The sequence below is a fragment of the Melozone crissalis genome, unplaced genomic scaffold (assembly GCF_028551555.1).
Source record: "Melozone crissalis strain CALT ecotype California unplaced genomic scaffold, PUWL_Pcris_2 ptg000017l_1, whole genome shotgun sequence".
Taxonomy (NCBI): domain Eukaryota; kingdom Metazoa; phylum Chordata; class Aves; order Passeriformes; family Passerellidae; genus Melozone; species Melozone crissalis.
This window is the reverse complement of record NW_026535795.1, coordinates 2,349,526-2,365,634: the sequence shown is the minus strand read 5'-3', so window position 1 is coordinate 2,365,634 and position 16,109 is coordinate 2,349,526. Positions and strand designations below refer to the sequence as shown.

Here is a 16,109-nt window from a genome sequence, read left to right as displayed (position 1 = left end):
GGCAAAGCTCAGCCTCTGCCTCCTCCTGCTCTGGGAGCCCCAGGACAGCAGCGCTGGCAATGGGGGGAGCTCATTACGTGGCAGAATTGTCTGCAGGCAGCTCTGGCTGCAGCTGGTGATGTGCAGGACACACAGAGCCCTGCAGGGAGAGCCTGCCCTGCTCTAACACAAAACCCGGGCTGCACCACGAAAAGGGCTGCATTGGGAAGCGTTTTTCTGCAGCGTTTTTTACTCCTGGTTTGTTGTGTTTTGCTTTTTGTTTGTTTGTTTAGGTTTTTAAATTTATTTTTTTTTTAACTTCAAAGTGCTGTGAGTTTTGATACACTTCTAATCAGTCTTTAGAAAACTGAACAGATCCCCTTGGTGGTTATAAATCCCCTGCAAAACCACCTCCCCCTGCAGAGGCAGAAAAGCCAAGGAGGAAAGCTCAACATGACCTGCAGCTGAAGGGCTTTCTTTCTTAGACTATTTTAAAAAAATCCTTGAATATTATTAAGGTATAATGTTATTTAAAATTATTACTGGTTGCTATTTGCTTGGCAGCAGCTGAGTCCTGGTCATGCTGGTGCACAGGTTTTACCACTTTGGACTCAGGATATCTTGAGGGTTGGCAAATTTTTACTGGTTTTGCCTTTGTACACGTTGGCTTTTCTCTGGTAAAAGCCTCTTCCTTCCTCTTTCCACAGTAGCTTCAAGATTAAATTAGACATTGGCTCCCAAAGCCACAATCCTGCAGCTAGAAAAGACTTTAATATCTTGAATAGAAAATGCTGAATTGAAAACCTTCATCAACCAAATCTATACCTCTGGGGTGGGAGCTGCTGTCCAGAGGAGAAAGAATTCCTGGCACAAACCAGCCCGTTTCAATGCCTTTGTGGTTTTTCTCTTCTTTCTTTTTTATTTTTTAAACACCAGGAGCAGCAGCTTGAGCCCTTCAGACGCCTCATGCAGCTGATCAGGAGCCGTTCATTTGCTGCCCTGGAGTTTCTCAGGTGCTCCAGCATTTGAAGTGATGGGGTGGTATCAGTTACAAACCCACAGCTTGTGGCCACAGAACTGCTTTAAAATACGATTAAATGTTCCCATGAATGAACCCCAGAGGGAATTCCTGCTATGCAGACACCTCCCACTGTCCCAGGGGGCTCCAGACTGGCCTTGGGCACTGCCAGGGATCCAGGGGCTGCTCTGGGCACCTGTGCCAGGGCTCAGCACCCTCATAGGGATTTTTCCCTAATATCCCACCTAAACCTATTCTCTGTCAGTTTGAAGCCATTCCCTGTTTGCTGTTCCTTGTCAATCCTCTTTCCTGCAGCTCCTTCAGGCCCCGCAAGGCCACCCTGAGCTCACCCCAGAGCTTCTCCTGTGCAGGTGAGCAATGCCAGCTCTGCTCCATCCCTCTGCCCACCCTGGAGCCTCCTCTGGGCCCTCCCCAGCAGCCCCAGCTCCCCCCAGGTGCCAGGGCTGGGCAGGGGAGCTCCCTCTGACCTGGGCACGGAGTCTCTGTCACCCCCACGAGTATGGATTCATGGATGAGGAGGGGAGATGTGAATGGGGCATTTTAGGGGAGAGAAAAACTCCAGATCCGCTTGGAGCACGTCCAAGGACTCTCCCGTTTTCCCTCGGCCAAAGCTGTGGCCCTGCAGGAGCTCGGAGGGGTTTGAGGTTGCAGCAAGGGCTGCGAGGCTTCCTGTGCTGGCCCTGGAGACGCGACAACAACAACCAAACAAAACAACAGCCCTGCTGAACTCACCCCGAGCTCCTCACAGGGGCTTTCCCCTGCAGGTGCAATAGCTGGGGCACAGGGATCATTGCAGAGCATTTCCTGTCACAGCCACGCTGCTGACACTTCAGGGAGTCCAGAGAGAAATAAAAAAACCCTTTGTATTTTTATATCATTCAAGTATTATAATAAACATACTGCCAGGGTGGTAGGGGACTTATAAAGAGTTCGTCAATGATGTTGCAGAAATAATTTTGGTGGTTTATTACTCAGCTGAAGTTGACTGGGTGCACTCTGGCCATGTCTACAATGCTCACAGCAGAACAGGCGATCAGTTTGCTACCATTACATTGGTTTATTGACAATCCACTCAAGAGAACTGGAAATATATGTAAAAATAGAAAATTGTTCTATATAGGTATGAAAAATACCCTGCCTCAGTTACTGATGACTCAATGTGAAAAGTTGCCCCCTAATCTTTACAAGCCTTGATGGAAAATTTGGAGTGTAAAAAAAAATGACTCATTGAGCTCCTACTAAGCTTTTTCCCCCACCACATTTTGTATTAAATTTCCAGGAGGCAGTTTGTTTGCAGTAAACACTGAGATCATAATCCACAATGAAAATCCTAATTCCAGTCACTTATTGTGCTTGCAGAGAGCAGGACAGCAAGGCATTGACTCTGAATCAAGATTTCAGCATTCTCCAACCCTTACAGCTGCAGCAGGGCCTCTGATCTACAGAGAATTAATCTAGATGGAATGTGGATACAGAAATAAATGCAACAAACCTTATACACTGGGTCCTGTCTTTCAAAATAGGAACACAGAGTGTTTCAAAATGTTTTCTGGTTTGCATGTAACAGAAAGAAATTCTGTCATGCAAGAGGGCACCAGGGCTGGCAGAGAAAGGATCCGTGTCTCCGATGTCACTGCAGCACAGCAGTAAGGTGCAACCTTGACTTTGTATCTTTATAATTTCAAAATGTGTTTATTTCCAGCTCAATTCTGCTTTATCCAGCATCCTCACCAAGATCATGTTCCTCCCAGTCAGTGATTTTGTCACCATGAAAAGCACAGGGGGACATCAGGTACAGGAGCCTTCTGTCTCCCCAAGATGAGGAATCCAAAAACTTCACAGAGCCACAGAATGAGGCTTGCAGAGACCTCTGAGACCTCTGAGTGCCAGCTGTGCCCATCCCCACCCTGTGCCAGCCCAGAGCCCTGAGTGCCACCTCCAGGAGTTCCTGGGGCACCTCCAGGATGGGCACTGAACCCTCCTGGGCATTTCCAGTGTCTGACCCCCTTTCCATGGGGAAATTCCTGCTGTGCCCACCCTGAGCTGCCCTGGGGCCGTTCCCTCTGCTCCTGTCCCTGTTCCTGCTCCTGTCCCCTCCTGGCAGGGAATTGCAGAGAGGGAAAAGATCCCTGGGGATCCCCCTGTGCTCCAGGTGAGCCCCTTCCCACCCCTCAGCAATTCTCCATTCCCTTCCCACTCCTCAGGGATTCTCCATTCCCTTCCCACTCCTCAGGGATTCTCCGTTCCCTTCCCACTCCTCAGGAATTCTCCATTCCCTTCCCAGTTCCCTCAGGAATTCTCCATTCCCTTCCCAGCCCCTCAGGAATTCTCCATTCCCTTCCAGCTCCTCAGGGATTCTCCATTCCCTTCCCACTCCTCAGGAATTCTCCATTCCCTCCCAGCTCCATTCCCTGCCCTGGACAGCTCCAGCCCCTCAGTGTCTCTCTGGCCATGAAGAGCCAGACCTGGAGGGATCTCATCGCTGCCACTCCAACATCACCAAGAATCCCACTGAATTCAACCACCAAACCCTTCCCTACCCAAAACCCAGCCCTACCTTTGCAGGTGTGCTGCTCCTGGGGATTTTATCCATGGTTGTCATTGTGCGCCTGGAGCAGCACAGAGAACCAGAGGAACCAGAGGGATGGGGACCCTCGAGCCGTGCCCGTGTGGGGATCTCCCCTCAGCCAAGTGCATCTGGCAGCTCTGCCCTAGCAGCACTCGCAGCCTGCAGACAAGCTGCTCATGTGTGATAGATAATATCTGAGACAGCAGAGGTGAAAGGAGGGCAGAGTGAAACCCAAGAAAAGCCCTTTTGGCGACTGGAGTAAGAAAGCGCCGCGTCAAGCGGGATTTTCCTCGGTCTTCCTGCAGCAGCTTGTCGCAGTTGAGCAGTGGGAAGTGTGAGCCCTCTGCCCCTGCTCCTGTTTCCTCTTTTGCAGCAGTGAGAGCAGGGCTGTGGCACAGCGAGGAGCTGCACTGCCCTGATAAGGCAGCCCTGCCTCAGGGCCAGCAGGGCAGGATTCCACTGCAGCTCCTCCGGCTTTCCAGGCAGTCTCAGCTCTCAGCATGAGCAGCAGGAGTGTCAGGAATTCCAGGCAGCTCCAGAGTCGCACAGGGAAAGGTGTTCCCAGAGTCAGGGAATGCTTTGGCTTGGAAGGGGCTCAGGGACCACCTCATTCAATGGGCAGGGACACCTTCCAGCAGAGCAGGCTGTGCCGAGCCCATCCAGCCCGGCCATGCGCACTGAATTTCACCCTGGGGTTTTCTCCCTCAACAGGATTAGTTGTTTCTCCCAGCCCTTCTTTCTCCAACAACCTCGTGGCCTCAGGAGGATGTGCAGGATATGGAAAGGCAGCAAAGTGCCAAGGCCAGGATGGTTTTGTGTTGAAGAAGTGACTTTTTGCTCTTGCCCTGTGAGTTCAAGCCCCCAGAGCTACGGAAGCTTGAGGTGAGAGCTCCCCCAGTTCACAGCCACAGCGGTGTTTCAACACATGAACCACAAAAAGAGGGTGGTAAAAGCAGATTCCAAACACCACTAACAAGTGCATGAATTACAGACAGGTGCTTTAGCAGAATTAAAAAGAAGGTGGCACTCCAAAAAGTAAAAAAGCCACTGCTGTCACCCATCCCACATCACGCCTCAGTGACTGTGCCAGGACTTCCCTTTCCCTGCCCCCAGCTCTGCCTCTCCTGGTTTCCCCACCAAAAAGGCACCAGCACCACCAACCCTCAGCACCACTGCCCCTGAAGGGTGAGGACACAGAGGCACAGGAGGAGCAAAGAGGATCCAGCCTCAGAAATGTTCTGCACAGAGGGAGCTTCTCAAGAGAAAATTAAATTTCATTATTTAAATAAAAATCTCCCACATTCTACATCTCAAGTCTGTAATTGTACCTGATACAGGTGGAACACAACAAATGCATCATTCCCAAGCCCCAGCCTCCCATATTTGACCATTTCTCCTTTGTTTTACAGAAAACAAATACAATTCCTTCTTTATGTATCAAAGAGCTTTTTAAAAGGCAATCTTTATTTAAATACAGACAAAAGCTGTACCCTCACCAGCCCTTGACAATTCCTCAGTGTAATAATGGAAGTTAATCCAGCAGCAAGAACCACCTCAATTTCAAAACCCTCACCAAGGCAAGTGCTGAGCTCTGACCCAAGGAGCCTCCCAGCTGTGATGCCCAGGAGCTCTGCACGAGGAGGCCTCAAAAAACAAATTTAAGGCTCTGCTCAGGCAGATCTCTGGGAGAATAAGTAGTGAATTTTCCAACTTGGAGAAGTTTTAAGCACAGTTTCTCAACAATGGGCACTGGGTTTGTGACTAATTAAAAAAGAATGTCATTGAAGTGCTGTGTAAGACATAGATGAAGATTTCTCAGTCAAATGAAACAGTGACATTTCTGAGGTACACATACAAAAATTCAGATGCACAGGTTTCTTTCTTTGAGAGGATATTAAAGGTCTCTAAGGCAAAATTATTTTCACTTGCAGCAGCACTGTCACATTTGAATTGCAATGTGGATATTCCTTAAAACTATTAGGAATTCACTTTGAGGTCCCACTTGTTAAGATAAATTCAGAAGAGGACGAGATGAAGTCTGACTTTAACACGAGAACTAGAAGACCATTTCTTGAATTCATCTAAACAATTGAAAATCCTGTTAGAATTCTTATGGCACAACTCAGAACCGCAGGCCTACTCGGCCAAGAAACAAAAAACACAAAAGAATTCACCAAAACCCCAGACTGAAGGATACAAACCAGAGCTTTACAAATAATGAATTGTGGCTGAAGGCAGCTTAAGGCTTTGTTAAAGTTTCTACACCAAGTTCTGCTGCTCTTTGTGTGATCTCTTCTCTGCCAGAGTTCAGAGGGATTGCACAGACACAACACAGAGCAGAACCGGCTCCTTCTGAGCAGGACACAGTCCCATTATCACGTGTGTGATTCCAGGCAGGGGAACAAGCTTAGCCCTTCCTGCCAGGATCATTTCATCCTCCACCCCCTCCCTTCAGTACAATTAGAGATGACTTACAAAAAATTAAACCACGCACACTAATAAAAAATTTAGCGTGGGGTGCAAAGTCTCAATATTCGCAATTTTCCTGCCAGGTGTGACAGAATGCCAGCGGCCCAGCCCTGCAGAGCCGCCTCAGTCCGTGGTGGATCTCCGGTACCAGAACCTGGCCCGGTAGTCGTCGCTGCAGGTCATGAAGCCGGGGTTGGTGGGCGAGTGCACGATGCAGCGCACGATGCTGTTGTGGCCCAGCGACAGCAGGTTCCTGCGCTCGGCCGTGCGCGAGTCCCAGCAGCACAGGCTGATGGTCCTCTCGTCGGGCAGCAGCACGTAGTCCTCCGTGTGGTTGAACACAGCCTGAGTCCTGTGCACCTGGCGCCCGCTCAGACCTGCACCTGCGCACACGGCACAACGGGGTTAGGAGCTGTCATACGTGTGTGTCACAGGCGTGTTCTATACACACACAGCACAACGGGGGTTAGGAGCTGTCATACGTGTGTGTCACAGGCGTGTTCTATACACACACAGCACAACGGGGGTTAGGAGCTGTCATACATGTGTGTCACAGGCGTGTTCTATACACACACAGCACAACGGGGGTTAGGAGCTTTCATACATGTGTCATGAATTTATTTTATACACACACAGCACAACGGGGGTTAGGAGCTTTCATACATGTGTGTCACAGGCGTGTTCTATACACACACAGCACAACGGGGGTTAGGAGCTGTCATACATGTGTGTCACAGGCGTGTTCTATACACACACAGCACAACGGGGGTTAGGAGCTGTCATACATGTGTGTCACAGGCGTGTTCTATACACACACAGCACAACGGGGGTTAGGAGCTTTCATACATGTGTGTCACAGGCGTGTTTTATACACACACAACACAACGGGGGTTAGGAGCTTTCATACATGTGTGTCACAGACGTGTTTTATACACACAGCACAACGGGGTTAGATTTCATACATGTGTGTCACAGGCATGTTTTATACACACACGGCACAATGGGGGCATGAGGAGTTTCCATACATGTGTCATGGATGTATTTTATACACACACAGCACAATGGGGGTTAGGAGCTGTCATACATGTGTGTCACAGACATGTTCTATACACACACAGCACAATGGGGGTTAGGAGATTTCATACATGTGTGTCACAGACGTGTTCTATACACACACAGCACAACGGGGGGTTAGGAGCTTTCATACATGTGTGTCACAGGCATGTTTTATACACACACAGCACAACAGGGGCGTTAGGAGTTTTCATAGCTAAGTGTCACGGATGTATTTTATGAAAAATCCTTTCTCCTAAGAAGCTGAGAGAAGAAATGAATGCAGAAATGAAACAAACAATGACGATCTGCTCCTGTGGAATGCAACAGGTGCATCTGTGATTGGTCTCATGTGGTTGTTTCTAATTAATGGCCAATCACAGTCCAGCTGTGTCAAACTCTCTGGTCAGTCACAAGATTTTATTATTCCTTTCTATTCCTTGCTAGCCTTCTGATGAAATCCTTTCTTCTATTCTTTTACTATAGTTTTAACACATAAGTTTCTTTTAATATAATACATAATTTTCTTTTAATATAATATATATCATAAAATAATAAACCAGCCTTCTGAAACACAGAGTCAAGATTCTCATCTCTTCCCTCGTCCTGGGACCCCTGTGAACACCACCACATCTCTGAGTCATTTTCCCTAAGCATCAATTTTCTATCAATTTTCTCTGCTATTCTACTACTTCCACAAGCAACAGGTGGTGCAATAACAAATATTCTTTTGTAGTTGTATCACAGGACCAGAAAGATTTGAGTCCAGCCTGTGCCCCATCCCCACCTTATCACCAGAGCACTGAGTGCCACCTCCAGGTGTTCCCTGGACACCTCCAAACCTCCCTGGGCAGCCCCTGACCACCCTTTCCATGGGGAAATTCCTCTGCTGCCCGTGTATAGATGCTAAAATTCCTTAGAGGACAGAAGGAATACCTTCTCCAGCTGTGCCATGTCCAATCCTTTACCTAGGAGTATTTCTGCCTGATATTTCCGCATGAGGCTTTCAGCTGTGACCAAGGAGAGGAGAACCCAGAGAGCCTGACAATCCTTGAGGACCTTTCGGTGCGTTTCTCACACAGCACAGGCAGTATGAGCTGCCTTGGCCATGCCCTCAGATAAAGAGTGCTTCCCACAGACCCTCCCGGGATCCTGCAGGGTTTCCCGGGAAGGTGCTGCTCCCTGCTGGCTGCTCCCAGCAGAGCTGACTGCAAACCCCAAAAGCTGACACACACCATTTCCATTTCCAGCATCTTTTGTGCTCCTATTGCTTAAACACATCAGTGCTTGACCCCAAAGCTTCTCACACAGCTGCTGTCACATGCAAAGCTTCCACAGCCTTCATTATTCCCTAAATCCTGCTGAATCCAAGCATGGCACTGTCAGAGTACCTTACACACAACTGCATCCCTGGGGAAAAATACACAAAAAAGGGAACAAACCAGCTGCAGGTACATTTCAGAGCACTGCCATGGCTACAGAGCCACAGAGTTAATGATTACATCAACTGCCCTGAAGTAGCTTCAGTGTTTCTTCTTATTTTTCCCCAATTCAGTGATAACTTCCCTCCAGAACAATGCAGTGAGTAATGATGTCAGAAAATTCTCCAAAATCTACTCAGACTAAAATATTTGTACACTGATACAAAGAAGCTTCAAGCTTCTCTTCTGGAATTGGTCTAATGGAAATGTTTTCAAAAATCCTGGGCAATTTATGCTCAAAGCAGCAGTTTCTCCACTGCCTTTAGGAATTATTATTTTCTGACAGTATTTCCAGCCCTGCCACAGCTCAGCACCTGGAAAAGAAAGTGTCTGGAAGGTCACCTGCCACATACCTGTGTATTTCACCAGCGTCCGCCCGGTGGATATCTCCCAGAGCTTAGCCACAGAGTCTTTCCCACTGGACAAAATATACTTGGAATTTTTGGAAAAAATAGCAGAACAGACTTCAGCTCCATCATGTGCCTTCTCAAAGGTGGTGATGCAGCGGTTGGAGACCCCATCCCAGAGTTTGATGCAGCCATCCTTGCTGCCTGTCACGTACATGTTGGCGCTGGCGTTGTAGTTGACGGAGCAGATGGCGTCCGTGTGCTGGTCCTGGGGGTTGCAGGACACGAAGCACTGGAAGGTGTTGATGTCGTACAGACGAAGGGTTGGGTGCTGGGTTCCCACCAGGATGAAATCCCCAGAAGGGTGGAAAGAAATGGAGCGTAACATCTCTGCTTCCTGGGGGGTTACAAACACACGGCGGGGTGAGGAGGGGAAAAAGCTCAGCTGGAAGGGTTGGTGCTGATAAAGTGCTAAAAAACCTACTGGAATTATCAGCACAAAATGGAAAATGTTTCCTGTGGGATTGAAATGACAGGCTGCATTGTTTTTGTCCTAGAGCAGCCTGCAGTGCCTCCTTATTTTAGGATATCATCCCCCCCCAAGCCCACCATCTAACCCCAAATATTCGTCCAAATCAAAGTAACAGAACTGACTTCCAAGTCAATTCAGATTAGAGTTGGTCTAATGAATAAAAAGCTGGCAGGTTCTATTCTTAAATACAAGTGTCCATGACGCACAGAATTGAGACACCATCTCTGTAAGGTCTGCAAATGCTGTGCCTGTGAGCTCCTGCACCCCTGATCACCTGAGGCACAGCTCAGCCCACACCACCTCGGCACTCAGACATCTGAGCCGTGCCTGCTCTGAGCAGTGTCTCACCTGGATGTACTTGAAGGCTCTTTTGGCAGAAGGCTTTGAATAATCAAACAATTTCAGTGTGTAGTCCCTTGAGCCAGAAGCCAGGATCTGTTCTGTTGGGTGGAAAGCCAAACACGTCACCTCATCCACGTGATCGTACAGAGTCCGGATCACCGGGTGGTTCTCCATGTTCTGCTGGGCTGTCTCATTCATCATCACCTACAAACAACATTCAACAGGTTGCTGCTCTTGGAAAATAAAGCAGGTTTCTGACAGGAAAAGTAGGTTTTAGGCTTGCCAGAGTGGCTGAACAGCAGCTCCTCTCTGACACAACCAGGCACACAATCTGTTCCCTTGGTTATCTGAAGGCCCTTTATAGGTCAACAAATAAGATCCCTGTGTCTTTATGAAGGTCAAAACAACTTGGCTCAAGGACAAACTACTTCAGTAGCAGACAACTGGTGCAAGAAAACATCACCTTCATAAACAGCCCAAAGCAAAACACTGACTGCTGAGAAGAATCAAGAGAAGCTGCACCAAACCTGCAGCTCTCTGCTGAGAATCTGGTGTGTGCTCTGTGCAAAAAAATCCCACTTTTCATTGCCACCTGATAACTGCCTTGGAAAAACATAAAGCAAAGCAATGTGTGAAACAGTTCTGAAATACCCAGAGAAAACACAGGTGGCCAGGGGGCTGCAAGGCCACAGGTGGGTTTAACATGAACTGTGCTCAGACATCACAGCCACAATCAGCACCCAGCAGAAGCCACTCCTGGCTCAGCTCTCTCCCTGCTGCCAGGGGTGACACCAGTGTCCTTGCCCTGGTTCTTCCTCCTTCAAAGGGACTTTATGAGCAGCTGCTGAAGTAGGGAATATGCTGAGACAGGTATTTAGTCCAACCCACTGAGGCAGCCACAAGGTACAGATATGAAATGGAGAGAACTCCCAGAGTGGTTACAATCGATTATCCCAGTGGGCATGGCATGGATGGGATTCAAATTGATTACAATTCATTATCCCAATAGGCATGGCATGGGCAGGATTCTCAGAGTGATGACAATCCATTATTCCAGTGGGCATAGCACGAACAGGATTTCAATTGATTACAACTCATTATTTCAATGGCCATGGCATGGATGTGATTCCCAGCGTGGTACAACCCCTCACCTCAATGGGCATGGCACAGACACAATTCCCACCTGGTACAAGCCCTCACCTCGATGGGCATGGCACACACACAATTCCCACCTGGTACAACCCCTCACCTCAATGGGCATGGCACAGACACAATTCCCAGCCTGGTACAACCCCTCACCTCGATGGGCATGGCACAGACACAATTCCCACCTGGTACAAGCCCTCACCTCGATGGGCATGGCGCTCTTGGCCAGCATCCTCTCGGTGTCCAGGATTTTGATGGAGGCGTCGGCCGAGCCCGTGGCTATCAGCTGCCCGTCTCTGCTGTAGGTGGCCACGCGGCAGGGTCCCTTGTGGGATGTCACATAGCAGGTCTCGTACTCGGAGGCCTCGGGGGACATGGTCTGCACGTCAGCATCGAACTCCAGGTCGATGCCGGTGCCCGGCGCCACGGTGTCCGAGCGGCCGATGGCATACTGCACGGCACTGTCATCGTTCTCCATGCCTGGGGACAGCAGGGTGGCACTCAGCACTGCTCCTCAGAGCCTGCCACGCTCCTGGGAAAGGCAGCCCTGGGGGGAGAGCTGAGCTGGCAGAGCGGGTTTGGTCCCACAGCTCTGGGGAGGAGTGAGGGACAGCTGGGCTGGAGCTGGCACAGCTCCTCAGGAGCTCTGGGAGTGCCCCAGTGAGGACTGGGAAAGGCTGATAAATGATCTGGGAATACCCCAGTGAGGACTGGGAAAGGCTGATCAATGCTCTGGGAATACCCCAGTGACGATTGGGAAAGGATGATCAATGCTCTGGGAGTACCCCAGTGAGGACTGGGAAAGGCTGATCAATGCTCTGGGAATACCCCAGTGACGATTGGGAAAGGCTGATCAATGCTCTGGGAGTGCCCCAGTGAGGACTGGGAAAGGCTGATCAATGCTCTGGGAATACCCCAGTGACGATTGGGAAAGGCTGATCAATGCTCTGGGAATACCCCAGTGACGACTGGGAAAGGCTGATCAATGCTCTGGGAATACCCCAGTGACGATTGGGAAAGGCTGATCAATGCTCTGGGAATACTCCAGTGACGATTGGGAAAGGCTGATCAATGCTCTGGGAATACCCCAGTGAGGACTGGGAAAGGCTGATCAATGCTCTGGGAATACCCCAGTAAGGACTGGGAAGTGCTGATCAATGCTCTGGAATTCCCCCAGTGAGGACTGGGAATGATCAATGCTCTGGGAATACCCCAGTGAGGAGTAGGAAGGGCTGATCAACCAATGCTCTGGGAATTTATCAGATTGGGAAGTGCTGATAAATGCACTGACAATCAGTCACAGCCCTGTGGTCACAGAGGAGCAACAAGCCCCAACACTGTTACATGAGTTTTAAAGTATAAAACCCAAAGTATTTACTGATTCTTTTCCTATTTAATTACTCTGAAGCCAAACTATCCCTGCACTGTAAGGGAAAAGCCTGCTGGTCTCCAAGCCCACTTCCCAGACAATTATCTTTATTTCCAGGATGCAGCTGCAGACCAGAGAGTTCAGCACTGGGAGAGGCAACAGGGCAGACACAGGAGTTTTCAGTCCAGTGGTGATCTTTTTGCTGCTTTCAAGTCTAGAATTTGCATTTCAAACAGACACAAAGCTTCACAGATTTGTACCCTCAGAACTCAGCTAGTTCAGGCAGCAGAACCAGTTGAGTTACACACGGTGTCATGGCCAGAGCTCTTCCAGGACTTGGCCAGCTTCTTCCAACAGCAGCTCAGGGGTTTCCCTGCTATCCCCACACTGTGGCACTTCCAGAGGGAAGCACAGGGAGAGAACAGGTGACAGCCCTGCTGAGACCCCAGAGTGTGCAGCTGTCTCCTGGGGACTGATCTATAAAAGCCAGCAAAGATTGCCAATGGAAGGACTTGCTCCCTCTCCAACACTGTCAGGAACAGCCAGATTGGAATTATTTCTTTCTGAAGTCAGCAGAACTGTGAGGGTGTGATCTTCCCTCAGATCTGGCGGTCAGTGATCCCATTCACTGGGGTGTTCTGCCACTCCCCCAGAACCCTGAGTGTCCTAAGAGGAGGCCAAACAGATTTGGGCAGCACTCAGGGATCTGGTTTGTTGGTAATGAAACAGGAATGCCCTTCAAACCCCACAGAGGCAAAGGCTGTACCAGATGTACAAGTGCTGTGCTATTACCAGACACCACCTTTGCATCAAAGGTGTCTTTGCAGTAACACCAACCTCTTAACTCACTGGGGAATTAGAAACTAGACTTTTATGTCAGCTTTTGATTCCAGCTTACCTAACTTAATTAGGTGCAGCAGTTGTTCAGAGGGTGCACACACAGACTGTGGTTTGATCTCATTTATCAAGCCATTGGCAATGTTGATGTATCCATCATAAAGCAGCTGGCTAATTATCAGTTTGTAAAGTTGCTGGCGGTCTTTCAAACTGACTTTTGTCCTATACATTGTGAGCAGGGACTGCCTTGGGGGGGCCTGGAATGAAGAACAGAAATCACATACAAGAGAGTTGCATGAAACCACCAGAACCTTGGAACAAACCTCAGGGCAGGCACTAAATACTGCTGTGGTTTTGGTGGAGAGCAGAGATGGGGAAAGAAAAGCAAGGGGAAAGAGGAGGAAAAAGGGAGAGAAAGAAGAGGAAAGGGTGAAGAAAAGGTGGGAGAAAGGGAAGGAAAAGGGAGAAGGGGGAGGAAGAGGCAGGAGGAAAGGGAAGAAAAGGACAGGAAAAGAACGGAGACAGGGGAGGAAGACAGGGAAGAACGGGGAAGAAGAGAGGGGAGAAAAGAGGAAAAAGAGAGAGGAGAAAAGAAAGGAAAACGAGAGGAAAAGGGGGAGGTAAGAGGGAGGAAAAGAGGGGGGGAAAGGGAAGGAAAAGGGGAGGAAAAACCTGTTGCGCTTGTTCTCTGTGTCAATGCAAACCTGGCCCACACAGCGAGGCGGGCCGTGCCGAGCGGAGCAGAGGCGGCAGCATGTGCCAGCGGAGCCGCCGGTGCTGCCGGCGGGCCCGGGCTCCGATGGATGGATGCACGGGGCGCGCAGCACAGCACAGCACAGCCCGGCGCCGCGCCGGCCCCGCCGCCCGCCCCGCGCCCTCCCCGCCCTCCCGCCGGCGCGGAGGGGCCGCGGCCCCGCGCGGGCGGTGCCGGAGCCGCGGGCGGGCGGCCCCGGCGGTGCCGGTACGTACCGAGCCTTCCTTCTGCCGCCCGCGCTCTGCCCCTAAGATGGCGGCGGGAGCGCGGAGCGCATCGAGCGGCGGCGGCGGCAGCGGCGGGGGCGGCCGGGCCCGCAGGACGCTCCTCCGCGAAGGCTGCTGCATCGAGCGCCCGCACATCGATGGGAGGCGGCTCTTGGGGGGGGCGACACAACGGGGCGGCGTCACGTGAGCGCCACACCCCCCGCGTCACGTGCGGGAGGCGGGAGCCCCCCGCGGTGGGGGACGGGGGGGAGACCGCGGGGACCCCGGTCCCGTTTTGGGGACCCCCGACCCCGCTTTGGGGGCCTCGATCCCGTTTTGGGGACCCCCATCCCCGACCCCGCTTCGGGGAACACGATCCCGTTTTGGGGACCACCATTCCCGACCTCGCTCCGGGGACCCCCATCCTCAACCCCGCTCCAGGGACCCCGACGCCGCTTTGGGGACCCCCATCCCCAACCCCACTTTGGGGGGCCTCGATCCCCGTTCCCGCTCTGGGGGTCCCGATCCCCGACCCCGCTTTGTGGACCCCGATCCCTATTCCGCCCCCCTCGCCGCGCTGGCGATCCCGGGGTCCTTCTCGCCGTTCCCCCTTCCGGGGGTCCTGGGGGCCCCTCTCGCCATTTCGCCCCTTCCGGGGGTCCCTTCTCTCCATTCCGGCCCCTGCGGGGGTCCCGCTCCCCATTCTCCTTTCCAGGGATCCCGGGGGTCGCTCTCCCCATTCCTCCCCTTCCGGGGATCCCGAGGGTCCATCCCGTTCCCCTTCCGGGGGCAGCGGGGCCCTAGCGGAGGCCGCAGAGCCGCGCTCGGGGCGGGATCGCGGGCGGGGGAGCGGCGCTGGCCCGGCCCCCAGCGGGCGCGGGGGGAGCCCGGGGCTTCTTTTGTGTCGCAGCCGCAAAGCTCCGGAGCGCCGCTTCCGCCAGACCCCGGATCCCAAACACGGCGACGTGAACGGGCTGGGAATGAAGCGGCTGGCGCTGCTGCCCGGCCCGGCCCCGTCCCCAGCGCAAACCGTCCCCTCCCCGAGTGCTACTCACGTCAGCCTCGAGAAAGGGCAGCCGGAGCGGGCGCGGGTCGAGCAGCGGGGCTGCCATGCTCCCCATGCCCCGGGGCAGCTGTCGTCTGTCACACGCTGCAGCGACACGGCGACCCGACATCTTCTTTTTACCTATCCTGAACCACTTGTAAACACCAACACACACAACCAGGCTCTCCTTCGCTCTTGTTTTCAGCACCGCGGAGACACTGAAAAGTTCCCTTGGATCGCAGTTCTTCGCAAGCCCCGAGCGCCGGCTGGAGTTTCCTCGCTCCGCAGCGCCTCGCGGGGACCCGCGGGCTCCGGGCTGGCAGCGCCTCACGCCGCGCTCGCTGCGCTGCTCGCGGGCCGCGTTCGCTGACCGGCCACGCTCCCGCTGTCCCGGCGTCCCCTCGGGAGCCGCGCGGCTCTGGGCGCTGCCGGGGGCTGCGGTGCGAGGGGTCCGGCCCGGGCGGTGCCTTGGCGCTTGGCGCTCGGCCCGCAGCGCTGGCGGCACGTGGCGCTGCCCGGGGCGGCTCGGCCGGGACGCACCGGGAGGCTCCGGCCCTGCTCGGCCCGTCCGGGGGGGCACCCACACAATGGCCCCGCTCGCGCTCGGCCCCACGCGCGGTGGCAGCAGCGCCGCTCCCCGGCCTGGCCCGGGGGTGGACGGGGGTGTCTCGGGGGGAGTCTGGCGGCAGCGGGACTGACCTGGCAGCGCTCCCGGGCGCGGAGCGGAGCGGAGGCGGCGGCGGCCACAGGTGGGAGCGCGGCGCGTTACGCGATTTGCGTAGCGGAAGCGGCGGCTCGGCCGGCGGGAAGTGCGCGGGCGGCGCGCGCCGGGGGGCGCGGCGCTACGCAAACTGCGTAACGCGCCGCGCGGCGACAACGCCGGCGGAGGGGCGGGCGCGGCGCGTGCGCCCCTCGCGGCGCGGCGGAGCGCGTCCGGCAGC

General features: G+C 52.9%; 1 protein-coding gene across 2 annotated transcripts; it reads right to left on the bottom strand.

Annotated features, from left to right (window-relative positions):
- Positions 1-6,165: 6,165 nt before the first annotated feature.
- On the bottom strand, positions 6,166-15,529 carry CSTF1 (cleavage stimulation factor subunit 1). 2 transcript variants are annotated; one of them, XM_054274932.1, is made up of 7 exons: positions 15,179-15,529; positions 14,133-14,294; positions 13,225-13,420; positions 11,160-11,437; positions 9,818-10,015; positions 8,944-9,334; positions 6,166-6,439 (listed from the first exon to the last, which is right to left on the bottom strand). In XM_054274932.1, the coding sequence occupies exons 1-7, from the start codon at positions 15,296-15,298 to the stop codon at positions 6,180-6,182; spliced, it is 1,605 nt and encodes a 534-aa protein (XP_054130907.1). In that variant the 5' UTR covers positions 15,299-15,529; the 3' UTR covers positions 6,166-6,179. The 2 variants fall into 2 exon arrangements, with proteins under 2 accessions (XP_054130907.1, XP_054130908.1); XM_054274933.1 differs by lacking the exon at positions 14,133-14,294.
- Between the last annotated feature and the right edge of the window lie 580 nt (positions 15,530-16,109).